The sequence below is a fragment of the Phoxinus phoxinus genome (assembly GCF_949152265.1).
Source record: "Phoxinus phoxinus genome assembly, chromosome: 22".
NCBI classification, from domain to species: Eukaryota; Metazoa; Chordata; class Actinopteri; order Cypriniformes; family Leuciscidae; genus Phoxinus; species Phoxinus phoxinus.
The window spans coordinates 4,760,729-4,786,639 of NC_136897.1; the positions used below are offsets into that span (position 1 = coordinate 4,760,729).

Genomic DNA, 25,911 nt, shown 5'->3' on the forward strand with positions numbered 1-25,911 from the left:
ACAGTAAGCAGTTAGCTAGTATTGAGCACAGTTCTTGTTCTTGAAATGCATGCTTATATATTAGCAGGGCCGGATTAACCATTAGGGCAACTGGGCAATTGCCCAGGGGCCCAGAACATCTAAGGGGCCCTGGGCACCGTCAAATATTATGTCAAATATTATGTCAAATATTATGATTAAAATGTCTCCACGATCTGCTTTTGAAGAAATATCGTAGGATCGTGCATTCTATCAGTTTGCAGTTCTGGCGCCTCCGTCTCAACATACTGTACAGCGCGACGTATATTCCAAGGGCGTAGGTTTGGTCTCAGCTTTGGTGGGGACATCCCACCCCCACACCACCCCCTTATTTTTTCAGCCAATCAAATGACGGCGTTCCTTGTACTGGCCATGGGAATCGATGCAAATCGCTGCAACAGGGATTTTTTCCTGGCTCAAAACTAGGCAGAGTTGATAAAATTCTGATGATGTATTTAAATAAAAAGATAATTAACTTGTATTTTTCATATACCAACATATAGCCTACTGTGTTTTCCACAGTACTTTTGTGGATGGACCTCGGTATCTCTGGAGGGGTCCGGGGGCATGCCCACCCGTAAGAAAATGTTGTACATTTTAAAGATAAATTCATTCATCTGGTGCACTTTGAGTCACCAGAATCCACTGTTAAAAATAAATAATCCACCCGCCCAAACTATTCTCTGATTTAGATATCTGATCATCACATTAATTACAATTCAAATTATCAGTGTAAAGCATGATAATATGGTAAAATGTCACACTGTAGTAGGGTGATTTAAAAATAACATTTATTTAAAATAAAAGTTCTTCTTTTGGCAAAATTACATTTCTTTAATAGCCTAAACCGAGGCTTTACTCCCTTCAAACTTAAATTGTCAATGTTTCATTACGTCACTGTTGGAAAACAATCTTATCAGAATATATATTTTTTTACCTTTATAAAGGGCATTTCCCCCCTAATTTTATTAAATGTATGCTCAGCGCCAACAGTACTGGCTATGCATAGGGCACCAAGAGCTGAGAGGGCACCAAAAAAATTACCTAATGAAAATCAATAATAATGCCGATATTATTTCAGTATAGAAATACAGACATCCCGGGAGTCTCCCGCATATTGATAGCGGCTCACTGATGCCCGTGAATTAGTTAAAATCTCCCGGAATCGCGAGCGCGCCCGCGAGACAGAGACTGTGCTCCAAACCGCGTAGCGCGTGCACTGCAGAGAGGAAGAGAGAGCAAGAGACCGCGCGCGCGCGTGCCTCAATAGAGCATCACAGTCCCGCCCACAGCCCGAGAGAGCTCTGGTGCCGGAAGTAAATTTCCCATTCATTTCTCCCATTGACTTTTGGAAAAATCCGTATCTAAAGAGTTTTAGAGCATGTCTGAGGATAACCAGCTATGGCTGAACTCATAAGCATACAACATATCATTTCGAGTAAAAAAACGAAGAGAAAATCCAAAAAAAGGCAAAGGTACAAGACTGTGTACATATTTTCATTTCCGAGCGAAGGAACTACTCGTCCCATAAACCACCGCGCCTCACTGAAGTCGACTGAAGCCAACCGCGAAAGAGCCTTTTGAGTGAATTTTATATAGTAAATGTGTAGTTAATAGCAGTTCTTTCAGTAATAATCGTGTAAATAAAAATAATAATATATTGTGTGCGTGTGTGAAAGCGGTTAACGATAACGTTAGCAACATGGTGCAGCTCAGTCATCAACACACGTGTGTTCAGTCAGTGTGTAACGTTAGTTTGTGTGTTTATTTCAAAGCCCTTTATGACACAGGACACTCTGCTGACAGGACAGGTTGAGGTCCATGCTCATTTTCATGATGTTATAGTTTATCCTTAATTGTAATAACATTTAATGTATTTTCTTAATATCCACAACAAGTGAAAATTAAAAAGTGATGGTCAGCAAACCAGAAAGTGCACAGCGCCACCGGTCTGATGCATGGACCGGTGCATGGTCTGCTCTTGGACCGTCATATTCAGTTTATTAACTTGCCATGAATTATTACACAAATGTTCAGTAAATGCATGAAGAGGTATGCCTAGGCTTAATATTGTTTTGACAGTGGCATCATAAAATGCTTGATATGACTCATACCATATGAAGGCTACAGTAGCCTATCTAAAGTGAACGATAAGTAAGGGATAATGTAAAGGTTGTTATAGCGAATACAACTCGCGAAAGGCTGATTATGAGCCCGAAGCGAAGCCTGAAGGGAGTTGCATTCGCTATAACAACCAACTCGCTATACATTATCCCGCTTATTACATGGCTACCTACCAAATAAATAAATAATTTGACACAAAATATTAATTTAAAAAGGAATGTATTGATTAAAAAAATATTTATATGGCTTCCGCTAAAGAAAACAGTCCGTTCAGACGGGCTCTGGTCTCTAGTACTGTTAGAATCCTGCTTCCATGGCAACGCTCTGACTTTCGCGGGGTTTACACGACATCCACCAATCAGATGCATCACTGTGGGATTGTGGGATTGTTTAGGATTGTGGGTAATGAAGTACTTATCCAAGACATCGCGAATAAAAGGCATTTATCTCAAATCAAGGTTAGTGCCCCATGAACTTTTGGCATTTATATGAGCATATACAATCGCTTAGTACAGCCGTTGCTGGTTTTAAGTCTACCATGTATGGTTACGTTTTTATGGCTTATACCCCAAATGTCTATGGAGAAATTGTATTGAATTTTTACTTCCGGCACCGGCTGTGGGCGGGACTGTGATGCTCTATAAGCGCATGTAATATGTTTGATGGACACAGGAACCAAATAGAACCGTCACGGTGGAAAAAGTGTATCTGAGCATGTGACTGTCTATCGAGTTTTGTCGAGAGCAGAAGGCGGCAACTAATTTGACGGAGGCGGCCGCCTCGTAATTCTCTCACAAATATTGGTGGGGACAATTTTGTCATTTTAAAATATTGATTGGGACTAGTACCTAGCGTCCCCCCCTAAACCTACGCCCATGGTATTCACATGAAATGCAGAGGAACGGGACACTGTAGTTCATAAAAAATAATTATTTGCATGTGCTTTAAAGCCTTGCCGGTTAAACATGTCATTCGCTGCTGATGCGCTGTTCTAACGGGCACTTTTCTGAGCGCAATACACCCGACGCGCACATGCACTAAAGCCTGTCTAACAGCGTCTGTTACTGGACTAAGTTATCTTTCGAGTCTTATTGCTCTAATACTGTCAAATACACACAAGGTTTACATAAACAAAGTTGGTTATGTCTAAAGTGAAAGAACAGCAGAAAAAAATAAGAAAAAAATCTGCTTGTCAAATGCGCGTAGACTCGTTGCGGGCAGATCTTAAAGAGACAGTAGCCCTAATAGTAAACATGCTGCCGCTTGTCCTTAAAGGGACAGTTACCCAAAAATAAAAATGATGTCATTATTTACTCACTCACTCTAATGTTGTTCCATCCCTGTATTAATTTATTTCTTGTACTGAACACAAAAGAAGATATTTTGAGGAGTGTGGCTTACCGGGCGGTTGCTGGTCCCCATTGACCAAAGTAGGAAAAAAACTATTATGGAAGTCACTGGGGAACATCAACTGTTTGGTTACCCACATTCTTCCAAATAACTTTTATTTTCAACAGAAGAGGGAGACTTATTTGGGTTTGAAACAGCTTGAGAGAGTAGGCTAAATGATGACAATTAAAAATTTCCCTGTTAATAAAAAACAAAATACAAAGAGCAAATCCCTCACTCTTGACTGAGAACTTTAATAGCTTTAATAAGAATCAATGTACAATTTATACAGTGAAGTCTATGTTGTGTTTTATTTTCATATTTCATGTCATTTAATTACTTTCTTCAATGCTGTTAAATACACCTGTAGCTGAAAAAATAAATATGTTTATTTCATTTGTATATTAAGTTAAGAGGGGGGGGTCATTGTGCCCAGGGGCCTCTGAACTCTTAATCCGGCCCTGTATATTAGACTCACTCAACCTTTGAGGTTGTCATTGCATTGGTGTTGTATGCTTATCTCTGTTCATGTAACGCTGCCTGTTTGTTCATTCAAAGCCATGATTAAATGAGATCCAGACGATCTCATTCAACGCTTCAATGAAGTCATTCCAAAGATATCTCATCATGAATTTTCTGCCATCATTTTTTATCCTGCTAAAAAAAACAGTATGACACATTTAACCTCTCCAGCAGTAAATATTGTCTGCTCTGCTTGAGATGTTATCCAGCCTGACCGCTCCAGTGCTCCTGCTGCATCTCCAGTTGTTTATTTGATGCAGGCATCTTGGCAAAATAGCTGTCAGGTTTAGTTTTAATGGGAGAAATGCTGTACCAACTAGACAGAATGAATACGTTGAGTGAGTGAGGGAGACAACACAAAAGAGGGCACATCTTCAGTCGTCACCCATGAAACTGTTGTTCATTGACTGCCCACATGGAAATGTGTTCATGTTGAGGTGGCATCTTAAACATTGGAGCTAATAAGTATAGTGGATTAAAAAAAGCTTAAAGATATACCCTTTTATCATTTTATATTGTTGCAGTACCTCTCTTCCTAGTCTGCCTTGAGCTTACGATGCTTCTGTTTCCAAAAAGCATCGTAAGCTCAAGTGGATCGTAGAGACCAATGGTGGTAACGGTTCTACGATCTACTTACGATGCTTTTGAGAAATGCAGCCCTGTTTAGTTCAGGGGCCTCATTTATAAAACTGTGCGTAGGAATCTTACTAAAAGTGTACGTACGCACAAAAGCCAAAAATGGCGTACGCAAAAAAAAAAATCCGATTTATAAAACCCTGCGTACGCACACCTGCACGCAATTTTCACTTTATAAATCACACCCTACCTGATAATTTGCGCACGCAAAAAAAAAATCATTTACCGCCCTTTCTCCGCCCACATTCAACCATATATAGACAATGCAAATTACCTCATTAGCCATGCATATATTAAAGGAGCAAGGAAATTTGTGTTTTCAGCGATCAGATTTAATCATTTACACCTTATCACATTAATCACATAATGAGTGATAGGCCTACATCGATTTAAGAATGGAAGTGAAATAAATTAAATTTACGTACTTTCAGCATATAGTTCCTTTTATGTCCTTAAACTAAACATGCATTATGTATCTTTAGGACCCATAATGGTGATTTAATGTTATTAAGTTGGCTTGAGAAAGCCAACTTACTGAAATACTATGTAAACTTATTATTAATCTTCTTTTTCTTATTCTTCTGAGCCAAAAATGTTCAACTGTAACTCCTCCTAGAGCTTTAACTCTACAAACTCCAAACTCGGGTCAGACCTTCAGACTGTTCTGACTTGGTGTGCTATAAGCTGTAAATGTGCTATAAGCTATAAACTGATTTGACTTTCAGTTTTCTTAAAACTGAATATTAAAAATCATAAAAATCCCATAGACTTACATTGCAGAGTGTTCAAATTGAGCCAAGACTACGGTGGGCCATTAGTGTACAAGCCAAAAACTCACATCTAAACTCCCTGAAGCCCTAGACTCAATTAAACTACCATTCTAAATCTATCTATCTATCTATCTATCTATCTATCTATCTATCTATCTATCTATCTATCTATCTATCTATCTATCTATCTATCTATCTATCTATCTATCTATCTATCAATCAATCAATCAATCAAACTAACTAACTAACTAACTAACTTATCTATCTTTCTTTCTTTCTTACTAATCTATCAAACTTTAACCTACTTTAAACATCAAACTACTTTAAACTTCTTCAAACTCTCTGGTCCGGCTTTCTCAAGCCAACTTAAAGTTTGTCTCAACAAACTTTTTTTTCTAGTTTGTATTTTTTGTTGTAACCGGGACCTATGAGCAACTTGTAAATATTGTAAATATTGAAATATGTCAAATTTTATTTTGCCATTTTGCAAAGGGTTAATTCCCTTTATCCGCAGTCAGTTCCTCAACTCACCATCAGTGTCGCCAAACTGCTTTGTCTTCAAAATGTGCGTACGCATGGGTCAGAGTTTGCGTGGAGGTGCGCATATTTTCACGTCAAGTTTTTCTTTATAAATCCCACCTTTTGCGAAGGGACTGGCGTACGCATGTTTTCAGCCCCGTTTTGTGCGTACGCAAGCTTTATAAATGAGGCCCCTGGTCTCTGTGAAGCTCCTCCTTCCGGAAAGCACAATGTGCTCTGATTTGCCAGCTGGATCAGTGTGTTGTGATTGGTCAACTGCTTTGAGCGTGTTTCTGAGTTTCAGCACACCACTTGAGCAACTCAATCAGGCACCGCCCCTTTTTTGCATATGCCTTGGACGGTAATCATTTAAATGAGGAATATTGTTTGTGAAAAGTTTGTTCCCGTAAGGAAACTCAAGACTACAACTAGAGATGGACATATTATGCTAAATGTTCTATATATACTAGTAATTTTGTTAACATGTATTCATTTCTTCAATGAGCTCATTGTTTCTGCCTTAAATTAATATATTGTTTAAATGTTATGTACATCTCTGAAATACAGTACAAAACTTGGACAATGTCTCCTCTGATAACAGATCACTCTTAAATTGTAATGCAGACTCATGCATTTTCTGTAAAGCTGCTTTGAAACGATATGTATTGTGAAAGCGCTATACAAATAAATATTAATTGAAATTAATTGAATTGAATTATTATTGGGAGATATGAGGGTCATTGGAAAACGCGTAACGGCTAACTTGAATCACATGTGCCTTGATAACCAATCACATTACAGCCTTGACGTCACTGAATTTCGTTCAGAGTTGTGCAACAGTCAATCACTGTTTGCGGATGCCACAGAAATGAATGAGAAGTGCCGTGCAATTAATCGTACCTGACACGCAACTGTCCGTGACTTCTCTTTTTTTGGTGTAAACTAAAAATCGATAAATCCAAAACTAATGTTTAAGGGCAAACATATTGAAGATTAGCCGGTGGGCTGTCGATTCATTCAATTATAAGCTATTTCCTCACCGTTTACACAGCGTAGTGAAGCCTCTCCTCGATTAACATCATTTTTTTTTAAAGGCCTCTTGTCTCCTTTGGCTAAGCTTGCCTTCAAGTGACTTTGCTACGTCCAAGTCATTACAGGGAGTTCAGAAACAGTGCTTGCTGATATATATATGAAGGACTTTATAACTTTGCAGAGCTTTTTCAAGCACACTAAAGAAAGTTGAAAATGCACAGCACAATAGGTCCTCTTTAACTTTTGTATTTGTGTGTTTTCTTTCAGAGATATTCAGTTCTGGGAACTCACTTTTAAAAGTAGGTCTTTTTTATACAGACAAGTAAGTACAGGCTTTGTTTCCCTAAGCATGATGGTTATGCCTCCTAGTGTTAAATGTGTGAGACTGCACTGTTTTATTTGAGTAGTTTGAAAGAACTTGTGTGTGGTGGTGATGTTATATAACAGCACTAGTGTGTGTGTGTTTCCCCTCACAGGTGCGGAGGATGACTGGGGCGCTGGTCGCTGTTGGTCACGGTAGACTGTCTGTTAGTCAGATTCAGGAGCTACTAGAAGCACGGGATTCATTGGCATTCCCAAATAACCTGACCGCCCCAGCCCGCGGCCTGTTTCTGACCAATGTACAGTACAGAGATGCAGGTGAGAGCGGGCAGAGTGTTCTCATTCTTTATGCAGTGTGTATGTAAATTGAGCATGTATGCACATTTTAGACTAAACAGAACACACTGTACAGAACAACATATCCCACAAAGCAAAGCTCATGAATTCTGCAATAGTCTGGTTCCGCAAAACTTCTCCATAGGGAAATTAATTTTTATAGACCACTTATAAACCATTAAAGACAGACCTACTGTGAGCTATGACGAGGTTGATAATTAATGATATTCACTTCTGTTGAAGCCACCAGCCCGCATTTTTTCAACTTATTTTTTTAAATAATCGTGTTTAACATGATTCGTGGTGAAAAACTATATTAGCCATGATGATGCTGTAGAAAAATTGCACCTATGACAAGTAAATTGTGCTCTAAGTCTTTTTGTCAGATTTTTGTAATACTTTGTAATGTTATGGTTCACCTCATAGTTGATTGGCTTGTTTCATCGCTTATTAACAAAGTTTTTTTTTAAATCCCTATTGGAAAAATTAATGGATTTTTTTTTATTTCCCCGAAACCAGAGCAGCTAAAAAGGCGGATGGGCACTAATGCACTATAGTAAAATTTAGTTTTGATTTTTGATATCTTTCATGATTCATGATTTGATCAAACTGTTATATAGATATTTTTACACAAAATTGGATTAAAAATGTAACATTTATAACGTTTACATTTAATATAATGTTTTTATCCAATTCTGAAAAGATATGTGGACTGCACTCACTACACTAAACATGCAGCATGATGAGGTCATGTGATCATACTGCTGTTTGAGATGTAGAATGAAATCTTGTCCTGCAAAGGACAGCAGTATTAAATATGTGTATACTTTTTTTCTTACAGATCTTGGCTGACGGGACACTGATATAACTATTTAAATGATTATAAAAAAAAAGTAAAAAAAAAAAAAAGTATTGTTTTAATCATTTTTTCTCCAACACTTGCCTGTTTAAAACCTGTATTAAAGTTCTACGTACACACATTTATACATTTATGGATACTGATTTTTCAATACAGTATTTTAGCTAAATGGAATGACGTGAAACACAAATATATATATATATATATATACGCAAGCATGCAGTGACAATGGAGGCCTACATAGACGAGAGATTGTGTGAAGAGGTTAGAAAGTACTCACACAAACAAACAGGGCTGGTTGACAAACTCAAGCTCCTCCAACATCTCTCTTTAAAAATTCTCATTTTAAACTCAATTCATGAGCGGTGTTTTGTTTTGCTCAATTCTCTGCGCTTCCGCATTCGTCAGTACGTCATGCTCCGGGTCAGAGGTCACTCTTTCGCTGTAAATTGATGCGTACGGTGTGGAAAAGCTAGTTATTTTATTTTATTTTATAAAGTTTTAAAGGGGTGGTTGAATATGATTTCACTTTTCTACCTTTAGTCAGTGTGTTGCTGTTTGAGCATAAACAACATCTGCAAAGTTACAACGCTCAAAGTTTAAAGCAAAGGAAGATATTTGCTTTTAAAGAAATAGTTTTTTAAGGACTACAACAAACGGGTTAGTGACATCACTAACCCTAAAATGTACATAAGCCCCGCCGCCGGGAACACGCAGTCCATGTTGAGAAGAGAAAGAGTTGTTGTAGTCGAGGACATTTGAGTCAGCTCAAGCTGTCGCATCCGTCTTTTCACAAGCAATACTGAACGTAACACACACACACACACACAAGCTTTTGAAGGTCCACCCTCTGTGCCGGGAGCAGCAGCTCATTTGCATTTAAAGGGACAATTTTATCATGCTGTAAAAATTATCTTTGGGGTATTTTGAGCTAAAACTTCACATACACACTCTGGGGACGTCACATCAGAGACTTGTTTTACATATTGTAAAAAGGGGCATTATACCACCCCTTTAAATATGGATATTTTTCTTACACAAATGCATTGCTTTCCTTCAGAAGGCCTTTATTAACCCCCAGAGTCGTATGGATTACTTTTATGATGGATTGATTCACTTTTATGGGCTTCAAAATCTTGGCCCCCATTCACTGCCATTATAAAGCTTAGAAGAGCCAGGTTATTTTTTACTACACCTCCGATTGTATTCGGAGGGTGAGTATGGCTTGAGAGGGTGAGTATTGGGTGAACTATCCCTTTAATTGGTATTCCAATAATTTTTATTTATTATTGCAACTCAGAGGTGTCATGAATGCATTTACACTACAATCAAATAATGCCATGAGATGAATGGGTTTCAAATGGGAATTAAAGGGATAGTTCACCCAAAAAGATAACTCTTCATTTACTCTGCCTCGTGTTTTTAAACCTGTATGAGGAACTTAAAAGATGATTTGAGAAATGTCTCTGTATTTGTTTGTTCATACTAAGTTGATGGTAACCGCAACAGTTTAATTGCCAACATTCTTCAATATATCTTTATGGCTATGTTTTAGAAATATATGTATTTTAACAATTATTATCCTTAATATTTATATATATATAGCCTATAGTAAATTATGTAGATTAGAAAAAATTAAAACAAATGACAGAAAGATATTCAGATTCATAGTTTTATTCTACCACACATCATTCAGACATCAGCACAAACGCAGCAGACCTGAGCGGTGCTGGATGTGTTCGCTTTCTCAAGATCTGTAACATCCAGACGGTCACTGATCAGCTCCAGACACACACCGAGTCTGCCATAACACAACTTCCAAAGCGATACATACTTTTTTGTCATCAACATTAAGTCGAGGTGAAATATGGAAATTATTAATAATTTCAAATGGCTGATTTGTCAACAAAGTGCATGTTTGTTGAAAACCAATATATATTTTTGCATGTAATAGACAGTGATGATAAATGAAGCTAAATTGTTACAAAAGCATCTTCATTGAGGTGAACATGACACAAATCACTGTGACCAGCCTCGTGGTGCAATGTGGAAACGTCAATGAATTGTCCTCAAGCATTATGATTATTTCAGTTACATACTTAAAAAAATAAAGTGTAGCAATGATTATGCAGGAATGTGTTTGATAATAGACAACTCCATTTATTATCTGATGCAACACCAGATCAATTGTTGGTTTCTAGACAGTCCTTTCATTTCATCATAGACTTGACATCAATGTTGTTCACAAGAAAAAAAGACAAAAAAATAAAACCCTCTATTTAATATGTCAAATATGATTGACAGCTTGAACCAAACTGACACAAATAAACAAGGCATCAGAAGATGTATTGATCAATCTAGTATTTCATCATCACAAAGTCTTCCCTTCAATGCGACTGACACACTTTACCCCAACCTCACATGCCAATGAATAAAATATACGTATATAATGGAGCCGAGTGCAGTGTCGGTTGAGTTTAGAGCGGGTAAATTAAAACATTCCATAATATAAAATAATCATTTGCTATGTCTACCCTGAAGTACACAGTGAGATTGCCTTCTACATTTTTAAGGCGGCTGTAAATGGAGTGTGGCACTGCCTTCTGCGGTCACTTAAAACCTGATCGCTTACAGGTCACCGCAGATGGGGACCACACATCATGCTTCTTCCATGACACTGCATCTGTTGAATATACTAACCATTTCACTCTTTGTACTTATTAAATATACATGACAAAATTTCATTACAATGAATAGACCAGTTTGCATTATTCCGTGTTAAATCGAGTACTGACCAATCCAATGGAGGCACAAATCTTTGGCTTTTTCATGATTTTAGACTAATAAAAAAGGACTTTGGCAACTATTTCTTTTAATTCAAAGCCAATAACAGCCAGCATCCTTTCAGTAGAAATGTTTTACTCTGAGGTATCGAGTATTGATGGACAATACAATAACAGAAATCTCTCATGATTAAATAAACCCTGCATTTTCACTCCTAGTTTGGAGCGTCATAAAATCAGATGTAGCTGCACCCAGTTTCATACAACACAAATATACTTGACCAAAAATGCTCATTTTCATGACAGAACCATGCATAAAAATAAAAAAATCCATCAGCAAAATGAGTCCATGGTTTGGAGACCCATATTAAAAATCAATATAACAGTCAATGTAATGTCTTCCACACTTGGTGTGAAGGCAGGCTGTTTAAAAGTCAATTTAAAAGGTGCATGATGCAATCGTTAATATTGAAAGGCATATCCCAGACCGCAGCTGTGGCATTCTCCTACAAGTGATGTTCAGACTACACATTCAAAATTTATTAAGAAGTACAAAGAGTGAAACATAATTAAAAACACCATCTGAGATAAAACTGCTGCACATGTAAACATCCTCTCTGGCACAGCTCTTCCAGCCTCTCAGTTAAAATGTAGCGTGAGCAGTGAGCGCAGTCCTAATAGAAGAACAAAGACGACGCTCAGTTAGCGATCTTCTCAATTTCATCCAAATCATCTGTGTCCAGCTTCTCGATTTTCTTATCTGTAAAAGACAGACGGATGAATTAACACACACATTCAGAACATGGCAATATATAAAAGTGCAAGTATTAATTAATGAACAGAAAGTACCTGGACCAAAAGTTAAAGTTTTATCAGCATAAAAAGCGTTTGGCTTGGTGTCAAGATGTAAATGAGAATATAACATGATGAATGGCAGAGAATCTGCTTAAAGGCCCAAACACAGACAATTAATACCAGGTTTAAACTTCTGCAGTACAAGTGGATTATGAGAGTATACATAACTCCAGAATTACTACATAAATGCAATCCCAACATTCCCAATCAATGTATAAAATGCAATAGGAGATAGGATTTAGAGATAGGAACTTTATACCATTGCTTATGGAAGTGCCCTCAAGTTCAACTTTTTTTGGGAAAAGGTTTTGGACTTTTTGTCACTGGTGGTGAAACAAAATGTCCCCAAAAGTCCTAAACTTTGTATATTTTATATTTTCCCCGTCACTTGCCCTTTAACTAGCTCTGGTCAGAAAATGTTGACCTTCTGTTTATTACAAGCAAAACTTGTAGTCGCTCGTTATTGGAAAAACACAGAAAGCCCTAATATTAAACAATGGTTACAGGAATTGTCTTGTTGTTTGGCTATGGAGAAACTCACATATATTGTTAAGGGAAAACCTGAAAAGTTTTTCAAAGTATGGAACCACTTTATAGGATTTGTAATGGAAGCTGAACCAAATAGTTTATTTTCTGTGTAACCAGGCATAGCATGCACCATGTCATGATATGAATGTACCATTGTTTTTTTTTATCATATATATATTTTTTTATATGTTTCTAAAATCAATAAAGCAAAAAAAAATCATCAGCATGCAAATGAATAAATGCAAAATTTTCTATTTTAACGTGATGGTAAATTTCTGGCTCAAAAGAACAGCATTTATTTGAAATACAAATCTTTCATAATACTATAAATTATCACTTTTGGTCAATGTAATGTCTACATGTCCTTACTAAACAGCTTACCATTATACCATTATATTATTAACATTAAAAGCTTATGTTTCATAAAGAACATATTTTGGATATAACGTTAGGTTATTAAGTGACTACCTTGTGTTATTGTGCATGTTGTTTCAGTCTTTGACTATACTTTCAAAAGCATGCATTTTAATAATTTATTCCATTGCCTTGCCTCATTGGACTAACCCATGATGAATTATTATAAACCCTATTTTTGCATTAAATTGAGGAACATCAACAAAATGTCCCAGCCTTGCCGATTACGCTTAATCCTGGACAATTCTTTACTTCGTTAAATATGGGAAATGAAGGTTCAACTTACTGAAGTGCTCCTGGATGCGGTTGAGGATGTTCATGCTAAATCTGCTGTCCACCATGTTGATCGCCAACCCTCTCTTGCCGAACCTCCCAGTACGCCCGATCCTGTGCAAATACGTCTCATTGTCAGGGTTGCCATCCTTATCCACTGGCAGATCGAAGTTGATGACCACTGAAACTTGCTCCACATCAATACCTAGTAGAAAAAAAGCAGCAATTATGAAAAATCTGCTAAACCTGACCTAAAGAGTTGGACACCTTAGGCGCTGTTTAACAGGTCAATGACATTCACCTCTAGCACAGACATTAGTGGTAACAAGGACTTTCTCCTTGCCGTCACGGAAACGTTCGATGACCGCTGCCCTCTGTTCCACCTGCATCTCTCCGCTGAGCAGCGCCACCTGGTGGCCTTCTCTGGACAGCTCTCCTGCCAGCCACCCGGCCGTTTTCCTGGTCTGTGATGGAAAATCATATTACTAAACTTAGAAATATGTATCAATACTTTAGCTAGGCCAATTCTTTCTGTGGTTTAGAAAGAAATTAAATAGCTCAATAAATGATATTGTACTTACGTGGCAGAAGATCATGGCCTGTGCGATAGTAATGGCTCCATAGATGTTGCACAAAGCCTGGAACTTCTCCTCCTTGCTGTTGCAGATGACATAATACTGCTTGATGGTGTCCAGAGTCTCCTCTTCACGCTTGAGTTTAATAATGTTGGGGTCAGGAACGATCCTCTTCGCAAAGTTCCACACAGTTTCTTCAAATGTGGCCGAGAACAGGAGCATCTGGCAACTTTTAGGAAGCATCCTATAAACAAACAAGATTGCAATTTTTTTAAATACATTCTCTTGACCCAGTATGTTAGCTATAATTGGGATGCCTTTCATTGGTTTATCTTCCCTAAAAGTGTAAACTGAGTCTCCCAGACACCATCTAAATATCGAGAGAAGTCCGCTCAGATCTGTCAGTCTCTTTACAGCTCAACCAATAGCGAGAGGTTAAGGCGTGGCTACTGTAGCAGGTGGAGCTAGAGGGTGTTTAGCTGGTGTGGGACTATGCCTGACGCATTACATGTAGGGTTGGGTATCAAGAACCAAAAACAAATTTCCAAAAAACGGGGATTCGATAAGACGCAGGCATTTCGATTCCTGACTGTGGGGCCGTTCACATATCACGTTTTTTGCGTGTGCAAATTCGTTATTTCAAATGTAGGCGCGTGGCAGGCTTGCTCATAATAGAAGTGACGCCCATGCGGTGCAGCGCGCTCGTTTTTCCATACGCGTATATCAGTCATGCGCGGGTCAATGTATAAACAACCCGCACCCGACCGATGTTTTCAACTAACCCGCCCGCAACTCGGACCACAAAAAAGAAAATATTGTACCCGACCCGCTTCCTGGCCAGCATTTTTTAAAAGTAGCTAGTAAATGCTCATAGTAGCGTCATTGGGCCATAGACGTAGGAACTAGGGATGCGGCCGCATTTTTCTGAATGTTGTACGATATAGCCTAGTGTTATGTAATAAAGGCATGATTTATTTAGTTTCATTTTCTTAATTAAGATGCTGCATGTGTTTATCCAGTCTAATTGAAGTGTGCGTCTCTCCCCCGACTTTCCCAACAAAAATCCCCCCCGCCCCCTCTCAGAAAATACATAAAACTGACATTACTGAGCTATACGCGTTTAAACGTAGCCTATTAAAACGCTACAATGGCATTGCTCAGTTCAACGTGTTGGGAAATCGGGCATTTTGTCCCGCGTCAGCTTTTATTAAAAGTTAATAACGCTCAACATTCAAAAGGTAAATAAGGATTTCCCACTTTCATCTGCAGACTGAGCTTGTGCGTCATCTTCACGCCAGTTATTCAGCCAATAAAGCGTAGGCTTATGTATTTCATAGAAAATTGTGTCTAGTAGGCTACTACATAAATTAAGGTTTAATTGGCATCTTTATTTCAAACGACCCGACCGACCGCGACCCGAATATCATTAAAAATATGTTTGGTCGACTCGTAACCACGGGTGACCGCAGGCACCCGCTCATTTTGGATCAACCCGCGCATCACTGGTGTATATGCCTCGGCATTTGCCCTTTTTTTTTTCTCTCCAAAAAAATATTGGAATCAGAAACAAGAATCAATAAGAACCGGATTCGATAAGCAGAATCGCTAAAATTGAAATGATACCCAACCCTAATTACATGGGAAAAGACATTAAGCTTCGGGTTTACTGAAGTCCAAGCCAAAATTCACTGCATTTAGACCTTCAAAGATTAAACATCATGAACGAACAGCGAACAGGTCATTGTGATGCAACGCACTACAATGGACGTTTCAATACCATCCAGCAGGGGTGTCCAAACTCAGAGCGAAACTCTTCTGAACAAACTTGCCTCAACACACCAGGCTGGAAGCTTCTAGTATGCCTAGTAAGACCTTGATTAGCTGCTTCAGGTGTTTAACTGGGGTTGGAGATAAACTTTGTAGGACAGTGGCCCTCCAGGAGCAGGATTGGACACCCCTGCCATACAGCATCAACATGAAACTATTCAGAAGGACAAATATACCCGTTTATAGTGTTTACTTTGATGTGTCCAGTGTATACAGCAGTGGCGTGTCATGTCAAAAAATGCTTATAAGAGAGATCGATACAGCTCTACTCTGTTGCTTACTCATGACACATAGCAACAGCTAAAAGTATTGCTAATATAATTGACCTATTGAAAGTAGCCTGTTGAGATAGTTGGTCTTAGGCCACTGTAGACATTTAGCAAACTATGAGGGAAATCACGTACCTCTGGATACGAATGCTCTGGTCTTGATGGCCCTGGGTAGCGATCATGACATCAGCCTCATCCAGCACAAACACTTTGATCTTCTTGGGGTCGATGAATTTAAGCTTTTGGCACCAATCCAAAACAGTACCAGGAGTGCCAATCACGATCTGTTCCTGTAGTCTTGTTCCCCGCTCCACTGGACCAAACCAAACACACGGCTCAATAACATGCACAATTATACAGTCACACCAGCCAATATCAACTACTGCATGCTAATCCGAAGTAATAAATATGTAATTATCCTTTGACGGTGACATCAAAGTTTGCACGATATTGGAAAAAACATAGCATTGATATTTAGTTTTTCTGCGATATTAAAGAACAACTCCAGCGCAAAATGAACCTAGGGGTCAACAACACATGGGTACATTATGACAATGTGACTTGGAATCTCATATGATCCGCTTTTTTATTTTTTATCTCTGTTGCGTTCAGTGCTTCTCTTATGCGCTAAGTGCTTTCTTCCGGAAACAACGGACCATTCCAAGTCACAGTTCAGCTCACGTAGCACCGCGTCCGTGGTTCGACTGGTCAAGACTGTTTTCCAAAGATGGCTCGAAGTGTACTGTCTTTATAAAGTGTCTTCTTATTAAACTGGCTGTACACTTACAAAGTTCTCAATGCTTAGGTTTGCATGTAGGGACCCTCATTATGCTACAGTGTTAGTGTGAGGCTATTTTGAGCCTAGTGGCATTAACTAGCAATTTCTTTTTACTTACTCTATGCGCCATATACTAGCAATATAAGCTAATTCGTGGTTCAAGCTAAAATGAACAAAGAATCAGTACATTCAATTAGGATGAAAACACTTCCCACAAAACGGTCGACTCGGTACAAGATTCGACCGGTACAAATTCTGTGGAAAGAATTAAAGTGAATGAAAGTTGTTTTTTTAACGGAAATATTACTTTGGACTTTGAGTGCAAAATTGTTGTAGGACTGATTAATTTGGGAAAAACTTGTTTATATTTGTGATCGCTTTTTCCAAGAACCAACTAAAACCTCCAAGTAACCATAAAGTAACTTAAAAAATTAGCTTTTCAATTGAGTTCATAGGTCACATTCCTACTGTTTTTAACCAATTCAATAAATTTATTTTATTGAGATTACGGTTACATAAATATTAAACCAAATAAGAAATATATTGTACTGTAAAATAATAAGTATTAAAAAAAAGTTGTAAAATTAAAATACTAATATTTACATCTTAATTTTATTTTAAAACTGAAAACCATCAAGCTTTTATTTTGATCTGTTGCCGGCAAATACATATTTTGCGCTGTTAGTTTCAGAATGAAGCGCGGCATGGAGTTGATTTACACGCATGAAGTCTAAAATGGGTAGCGCATAATTTTAGTTCAATCGTAGCCTGCACGATTTGACAACCGCACTAAACCATATCACGACAGATTTTATATATAGCATATATATATATATATATATATATATATATATATATATATATATATATAGCACAGCCCTAAGAAGGGGCCAACAATTAAAATTCTGAAAGTCAAGAAAATATGCAGTAGATAATGTGTTGCTAAAGAGTTATGAAGTAAACCTTATTTACAAAATATAAAGACACTTACATTTGTTTCCTCTGATAGCATACACTAGTTGGACTTCAGGGTAAAATTTCCCCATCTGCTCAATGACCTTGCCTGTCTGCAGAGCCAGCTCATACGTGGGAGACACACACAGACACTGGGCAAAGAGAGAGAGAGTCACTTTAACACTAAAACATTATTTGCATGTATTTCATCCACTGATTCTTATGCGTTACTACATACCTGAGGCCATTTGTTTTCAGGGTCCACATGACTCAACATGGCCAGCACAAAGGCAGCCGTTTTCCCCGTGCCTGACTGAGACTGAGCGATGAGATTCTGTGGACTGGAGGGGAAGAAGGTGTTCAAACTCTGCTCTCATTAGGATGGAAGGAAAGCAGATTAAATAAAGAACTCACGGTTCTGCGAGCATCATGGGCAATGCCGTCTCCTGGATTTTGGAGGGCCTGTTGAAACCCATGGCATACACTCCTTGCAATAGCTGAGGTTTTCTGGGGAAAAAAAGATTTAAGAAAGTAAACCACACAGCAAAAGTGTAAACGCTGCCATCTGAACCCTGGTGTGCACCAAAAAAGCAGACCGAGAACTGAAAAGGTGGGTCTCTGTCCGCTTCCAAACAAACTATAATGAGGTTTGACAGAAAAATTATTGCAACATATCAAAGACAAACCAAAAACAGGACATGATGCAACAGGACAATCAACAGGACATAAGATGCAACCCTAAAAATGACAGAATGCTCAAGAATACATGTTTTTTCTCATCATAGGAGATATGTTGCCCAGGGTCAGAAATGGTGAGGTTGTGTGACGTTGTTCTTTGGAGGCGTGTTAAGGGCAGTGATGCGGGGCTACTGGCCCGACAGTGGAAACAAAACATGATTTTGGCCCCTGTGCTTGAGGCCCGAGGCCATTGGCCCCGCACATCACGCTGTTAGCCCTGACTCGCACTGGTTTGACAGTGGAAAAGCCGCTATTTTCTTTATTTTGGTCCGAGCCAAAAGAACCAAGAGAAGTAACTAGTGTCTACACACCCTTAGATCTGTTCTTCCAAGTGTATCTTAGTTGGGTAATAAAAATATAATGAAATTACATACAGTTATTACATTCGTCTGCACACATTAAAGCTGCAATGCAATCAGGACGGTGTAAAAACAGTCAAACTCACAATCGCAGCTCTTCAAATGACTTGACCGAGTACAGTGGAGAGCTCGGATCCCTCTGGAGGACTTCAACTTGATTGGTCGTGTTCACTAGATTACTGCGGATCAGTTTATTCAACAGTGACTGCGCTGCCTTGTCGTCTGCAATTCAGATCAGTTTTAGTCAACTCCCATGAAGAGGATATGCACACACTCAAACCAAACTGAACTTAGATAAGAGAAGAAAACAGACTGTGACTATGTGATGATGCTGCGGTCTATATCATAAATCACCTTTATCATCTTCCTCGGTTTTATTAGCATTTCCTTCTGTCTTATTGGTATTTCCTTCTGTCTTATTGGTATTTCCTTCTGTCTTATTGGTATTTCCTTCCATCTTATTGCCATTTCCTTCTGTCTTTGCCCCTTATTAATAAAGGGAAAGGAAGAAAAATCAACTTACATTCATTTTTGGAATCCACAAGCTCAAAACACACAAAAAATAATACAAATCACACTTAGCAATGCATTCAAGTATTGAGGAACAAACATTCTTACCATTTGCTTCAGCTTTCGGCTTGTCATCTTTTTCATTTATTTGCAAGCTGCTTATCTGTAAATTAAAGTGAAATTACTTTTTACGATTGCATGCATGTACAGCTTTAAAAATGTATTAACAATTTGTCGAGGTATGAAATACAAGTTACAGAAGAGCAACTAAATTATTAGTACAGTAATACTACACTAATATTATACAGTCTCTCTCTCTCTCTCACACACACACACACACACTGATCTGAACCCCAAGTTAGCATGCTTTTTGTGTTGTTACTGCGAGTCTGCGATAACACTACAGCTTTAAAGTTGAATGATTACAAATAGTTAAACAACCAATTGAATTGTTGTTTTTCGGAAAATCTTTGATTACATTATTCAGTTTCTTATAATTATTGTGTTCAGTTTGAGGTTTCAACCCACCGATTCCGCGGCGGCTTCTTGTTCATCGACAGCCTGGGCCCACGAATCTGTTGCCATGTCCTTACTTGTAAATAAAAAGTTTTTCCTTAAAAGCGCGAGTCGATGATTTAACAGTGGACTGTTAAATCGAACTGCATAAATTCTTGATAAAATTAAAGAAAAAGACTTGAATGCAACAAATTCATACAATGGCGTGTGGCGGTCCTTGCTTCTTATGGGCTGCGACACTCACACCTCCGGGCGGAAACAAGCTCGTGTGTACATGGTTCCTATTAAACGTTCCGCTGTAAGGTTAAAGTCGCCATGAAATCAAAATGGACAATTCTTTTATTTATTTTTTAATACAAGTTTGCTGTATTTTTAATAAACGTTTAATGATTTATTGTAATTTTTATTCATGTGCTCGTAATCTTTAATCAAAAGACGAAAAGACTATGCATCAGTGGCATTGCCAAAAAAGTTTACATTTTTCACACACAAAAATTAATCAACCTAAGATATTTAAGAAATGCGTTTTTTAATAAATTAAAAACGGGATGTGTTTCTCTGGGACGGGTCATTTGTCACGAACAAGCCTTTTGGTTTGTGTGTGTACAACATATATCAATATCTTTTAGTCCACGCTCCTCCTCTCAGCACATTTTTTGAATAAGGAAAGGCAAGTAGCCTAGTTTTTAGCCACGACCAAACTTCTTTTTTTTTTTGGTGGTTATAGCTGTTTTGTTGTTGTTGTTTTTTGTTTTTTCAACTTTGAAAGTTTACAATGACATTTAACATCAAACATAAAACAAACAGATATTGGGGAAAACATATAACAGATCTTACCTTATACAGAGTAAAGCATTAAATTCTACAAATAATTTTTTTCAACAAAAGAGATGTTTTTATGCATTTCTTATTTACGACCAAACTTAAGCCTAAACTTTAATTGTTTGCTTATAATTTGTGTGTTTCTACTGTAATCGTGTCCCGGCTATTATGGAGGAATACATGTGGATCGATTGAAACAAGTTTAGATTTATTCTACTTGGTTAAACGTTTTGCTGAAATGTATTACATAACACACATTATCAAATGTTTCTGAAACCATTTCTATTGTAACAGTATAAAAAACAAGATGCTAAGTAAGATAAGATGCTAAGTAAATAAGACCTGTCACTCAAAAAAGATAAGATTTTTGAGTGTAGTAATCAAACATTTGGGCATCTCCTTCACAAAGTCTTAAATACAAAATGTATTGTGTACATGCAATTCTATTTTTGTATATGCTACAGCTATCTGACCAAATCCATGAGTGCAATATGAAAATTCACTATTTTAATATATTTAAATGTCTCTTTTTTTATAATGCTGTAGGCTATGCAAAGACCTGTATAACACTCTTCACACATTCTTCTTTGCACACGTGTAACAGCAATCTGTACATTTACTATTAGTGTTTGTATTTTTCGTTTTTCTAAATCGCATGTTTGTTAAAACTCGAGAAGTCTTTAAATCACAGATGCACTTTAGATCAGTCTCCCAAATCCCAGGTGAAAAAAAGTTTATATAAAATAAATAATATATTTAATTAAAAGAAAGTACAATTGTAGTACGTTCATATTTTTTGTGCTAAAATTAACTGTAAAAATAATATATTGTAAATACACTAATTCAAAGTATATTTTTACTTAAGTAGTACTTAATTAATAAAGTATAGCTACTAAATACCATTGATATTTTAAATGTATTTTTAGTGCATAAAAATAAAATATAGCCTACTTTTGAATAAATAGACAGAAGAGTTTATTAGTGTATTTTTACAAGTATATTTTTAACACATTAAAAATAGTTCATTGTTAGTGTACTTTTACATAGCTATCAAAGTACACTAACAATGAACTATTTTAAATGTGTTAAAATGTACTTATAATACACTAAAAAAACTCGTCTATTTTTTCAAAAGTATATTTTATTTGTGTGCACTAAAAATACATTTTAAAAATAAGGTTTTTAGTATACTTTATTAATTACACTTAAGTACTATTTCAGTAAAAATATACTGTTAATTAATGTATTTACATTATATTATTTTTACAGTTGATTTTAGCACAACAAAAAATATATATACAAATTACTTTATTCATTATTTTTTTAGTGTATTTAAAAATGTATTAAAGATTTAATCTAAAGATAAAATCAAAGCTGAAATAGTATGTTAAAAGCATATTTAAGTTCCCAAAAAAGCACAATTTAGTACACTAAGATGATCTTAAGTTTATATTAAGCAGTACTTAAGATAAGCTTTTAGTATATTAAGTGCAAAATAAGTGGGTCGAAAATAGAGCACTTTAAGTACATTATGGAAGTGTATTATGGAAGTGTACTAAGTGCACTTAAATAAAATGTATTTTAGTGCACTTTTTTTTCACCTGGGATGTTGCAATTCAAGAGCAAGTTTTGATATGAGTAATTCTCTGCGTTGCCTGTAGATGCCGCCCCACACTTCTGGAACATTCTCCCAGACAGACAGATCTCACTGACAGAACTACAGACTTGGCTGGAATGAGATATTGTATATTTAAAAAAGGAAGGGAGAAACTGTCTATTGATCTGCTCTGTCTGTTCTTCTGTAGAGCACAAATGAAGAAGAGCAACTAGAATATCAATTATTTTAATAAAGGCTCTAATTATGTGTTCAAGCATTTCACAAAATACAAAAATATAGGCTGTTTATTCAGTTCATTTATTGTAAAAAAAAAAAAAGTTCACCCAAAATTTAAGTTACCGGTATTTAAAATGTAAGATTTTATTTACTCAAATAAACAGTAGCCTAATAATGTTGCACAGATTTCTAGCATAGATCAGTGGTTTCTGACTCAATTTCAAAAATATGTTAACAGACTATGGTTTTATTTATATATATTTAGATTTAATTTTATTATAAGCTGTCTTTTTGTTTGCTTATTGATTGAGTATTTCCGTGTTTCACGATTAAGATTGCTGGTTCGGCTCTCTTGTTAATTTAATGAGTAATTGATTCTGTTTTGTTCTCTTGTTGAATAGGCTGACTGAGTGTCGCTCTGCTTGTGTCTGAAGATTACATCAGTTTGTGTTGAGAGGCATCTTTTTCTTCCCAAAAGTATTCGTAACTGGGGGAAAAGAGGGAAACCCTATTTTTTTCATCTTTGCTTTTCATAATGACGAACTTCGCAAGTGTCCATGGCAACTAAAGATAGAAAGATTACGAAATGCACCTTCGCTACAGACAGAGTATTCAGTTCACAAAAAATGTCTGCTCTCAGATTCAGTTGACGACATGTGTATGCAATACAGCGGTCACGGATGTGTCTAATGAAGCACACGACGAAAGGAATATCCACGAAAAGTCTTTAATCACAATCCAACTAGGAAACATGCCAGAGAATCATAAGGAGAAAAGATACACAACCACATACACACAAATAAATGACTATTGTATCTTTAAATCTGAGAGCTGTCTCACTCCATAGGCTTCTATTGTAGCTAATTGAAACTTGCCACCCAGAAAGTTATTAAAGACAATGTTTTAAATAGTCCAAGTAACTACAGTGGCTCAACCATAAGTTTATCAAGCGACGAGAATACTTTTTGTGCGCAAACCCCCCAAAATAACGACTTTATTCAACTATTAATTTTCTTGTGTGGGCCTCTGAGTGAGTTCACGTAGCAGCGCAACGAACGTAGGCTCACTATTGGCCGCCGCTGGTCATGTGTGTGATACGTGTGATGATGCTGGCCAATAGTGAGCCTACGTTCTGACATACAACACAGAAGCGCTGCGCTGTTACACTAGCCTACGTGAACTCACTCAGAGGCCCAAACAGAAGAAAATGAAGAGTTGAATAATGTCGTTATCTTTTGTTTTTGTGCACAAAAAGTATTCTCGTCTCTTGGACTAGATTTAATAAAAAATATCTTAATTCGTGTCCAGGAGATGAACGAAAGTCTTGCGGGGTTGGAACAACATGAGGCAGAGTAATTACTGACAGAATTAAACTTTTTGGGTGAACTAACACTTTAATCTGTTTTTTTAGAGCAGTTTCATAGTCAACAAACAACAGTGAGTTGAAACAGTAATACAATAAAAAATTATTACAAACAATGTAAAATATAACCAAATGTAAAAAATAAAACAGCAGACATCGCTGTATGAATTAAATATACATTATTCCCTAAGTTACTAAAGTTATTCAGTGAAGAGATGATGATTTTCTTGTTTTCTTTAGTTGTTTGATCAACATTAAATGAGAGACAGACAGCATTAGGCTGCTGTCACTTTAAGACCGAATGCACTGATTTCTTTAAGTTCAACTGAATGTGTTTAAGTGAAAACTCCCCAAGACGGACATTATTACATATTTTTGTGTGTATTTTTCCGTTTAAGCGCACACCAGAAGCCCTAAGTTGCCTATACTTGTCCATGCGTGCACAGAAAGCCACTTTCGCAGTTCAATACACTTTTAACTCCATTTTATTATCAAATTTGATTATGACAGTCCATGATTTGACTGATTTGGATTTGGAGGTGACAGCGCACCGCTTTGAATGATATTATGATATTATGTTCTCATAATCATTGTAAACCAATTAATCACTAGGCATTAAATCATCTTTGAGAGCAAGGTGAATAATTATTTTTCATAATAAAACTGCAAAAGAACATTGATATGCAAACATTGACTTGTTTTGCCAGTAAAAGTGAGACATCATGTACAGAGCTCTGACTGGAATGACCAGAGGCGAGTACTTTATTGTGTTGGTAGACAGGCAATCATTCTCCAATAACATGTTCCCAGTACTGCCTTATTACATCTTAATAATACATTAGTTTCTTTATAATAGGCCTACTGATACTCAATAGCTATTTGGTGACCTTTCATCTGGAAGAAATTATGAATGTGAATGGCTTTTAGAATGTTGATTTAAATACAATAACCTGAAATGTTTCTTATTTGAAGGACTCAATATGAGTGGAAGTAATACAATAGAAGGGGCGTTGTGCTCGCTTCACCATCCTAAATTAAGTTTTAATGCTTCGTCATGTGCTTTATTTCAAATCCTGCCATCAGGACATGAATGAGTCGATGTTCTAATAGTTTGATTGGGACAACGTCTTTTAGACTTGTTGGTCTAATCCAGTGACCAATGGTGGATTTCAATCTGGGCCAACATATTTTATTCAAGAGCTTGACTTACACAGTTACCAGCCATGTTGCCCAGGGCTTTTACACAGTCGCTCCGTGCCACCGAGAGACAAAGCGCCCACTCTGTTCCATCCTGAAAACGATCTCTATGTAATAGCTTGTGAAGTGACCTCTATAGTATCGAGAGGCTTTGCTCCTGCTTCTGTTTGTTAGTGGTGTGCGTTTAGCTGTAGACGGCTGGTGCATTTGAACTTGTTTTCCTCAGAACCTGAACTACACAATAGGCCAGGGTTACATCATCCTCCACGGAAAGCCAATCAGAGGAATGCAGTATGATTTTTGATATTTTAATTAGCAGCTCTAGCTCCGTTACATCATATTTGCCATCATATTTTCATTTCCAGAGACTGTCGGTAGGCAAGACTGAACGATTTCCACAGAGGGCTTGAGGCGATTATTCACATAAAAAAAAGGAAGCATAATTGTTACCCGAATGCTTTCTTTTGAAGCCTCTGCACCAAAAATCACTCTCTGAAACATTCTCGTACACTTCCCACTGACGACTTTGCAGTAGCAAAGAGAGCAAAAACCTGTAATGGTAACCATGGAAACAGTCCAGTCAGCCAACAGTGTATGTAGTCTTCTGGTGTTCATGGTGTACATACTGAGTGAGCCTCTCTGACTCAGACTCCCTACAAAATAACAAGCAGCCTCTAAACAAATCCACTGCAACTTCAGTATCACTGATATACAATTAAAACCAGCAGATGATCTTGATCAGTTCGATCAGAGAAGTGTGACAGACTTTGATGTCAATCATTTAACATAT

General features: G+C 37.1%; 2 protein-coding genes across 6 annotated transcripts in view; one reads left to right on the forward strand and one right to left on the reverse strand.

Annotated features, from left to right (window-relative positions):
* pusl1 (pseudouridine synthase like 1) overlaps positions 1-8,640 on the forward strand; it is a 31,697-nt gene extending 23,057 nt beyond the window's left edge. Inside the window, exons 6-8 of one of the 2 annotated variants that reach the window (XR_013795838.1) lie at positions 7,278-7,309; positions 7,487-7,649; positions 8,509-8,640. Coding sequence is in view for 1 of the 2 variants with exons in the window: in XM_079596758.1 (XP_079452884.1) it covers positions 7,278-7,332; positions 7,487-7,649; positions 8,509-8,519 (229 nt within the window). In the remaining variant the exon portion in view is untranslated. Of the gene's footprint in view, positions 1-7,277; positions 7,333-7,486; positions 7,650-8,508 lie in introns of both variants that reach the window. The other variant, XM_079596758.1, reaches the window with a different exon arrangement.
* A 2,021-nt stretch (positions 8,641-10,661) lies between these two features.
* Positions 10,662-20,197, reverse strand: ddx19b (DEAD-box helicase 19b). Of its 4 annotated transcripts, none has more exons than XM_079597927.1 (13): positions 20,095-20,197; positions 19,918-19,981; positions 19,498-19,552; positions 19,234-19,350; positions 18,966-19,101; positions 18,197-18,289; positions 18,021-18,123; positions 17,820-17,934; positions 16,186-16,363; positions 13,961-14,198; positions 13,681-13,843; positions 13,393-13,584; positions 10,662-12,069 (listed from the first exon to the last, which is right to left on the reverse strand). In XM_079597927.1, the coding sequence occupies exons 1-13, from the start codon at positions 20,100-20,102 to the stop codon at positions 12,008-12,010; spliced, it is 1,524 nt and encodes a 507-aa protein (XP_079454053.1). In that variant the 5' UTR covers positions 20,103-20,197; the 3' UTR covers positions 10,662-12,007. The 4 variants fall into 4 exon arrangements, with proteins under 4 accessions (XP_079454053.1, XP_079454051.1, XP_079454054.1 ...); XM_079597925.1 differs by having other exon boundaries at positions 19,234-19,365; positions 20,105-20,165; XM_079597928.1 differs by having other exon boundaries at positions 19,234-19,365; positions 19,918-20,140.
* Between the last annotated feature and the right edge of the window lie 5,714 nt (positions 20,198-25,911).

Excerpts from the sequence above, each read along its gene's own strand:
- ddx19b (XM_079597927.1), bottom strand. Across the intron at positions 18,124-18,196 it reads CCCATGATGCTCGCAGAACC|TCCACAGAATCTCATCGCTC; the intron begins GTGAGTTCTTTA and ends CTTCCCCTCCAG. Across the intron at positions 12,070-13,392 it reads CCGCATCCAGGAGCACTTCA|ATAAGAAAATCGAGAAGCTG; the intron begins GTAAGTTGAACC and ends TGTCTTTTACAG.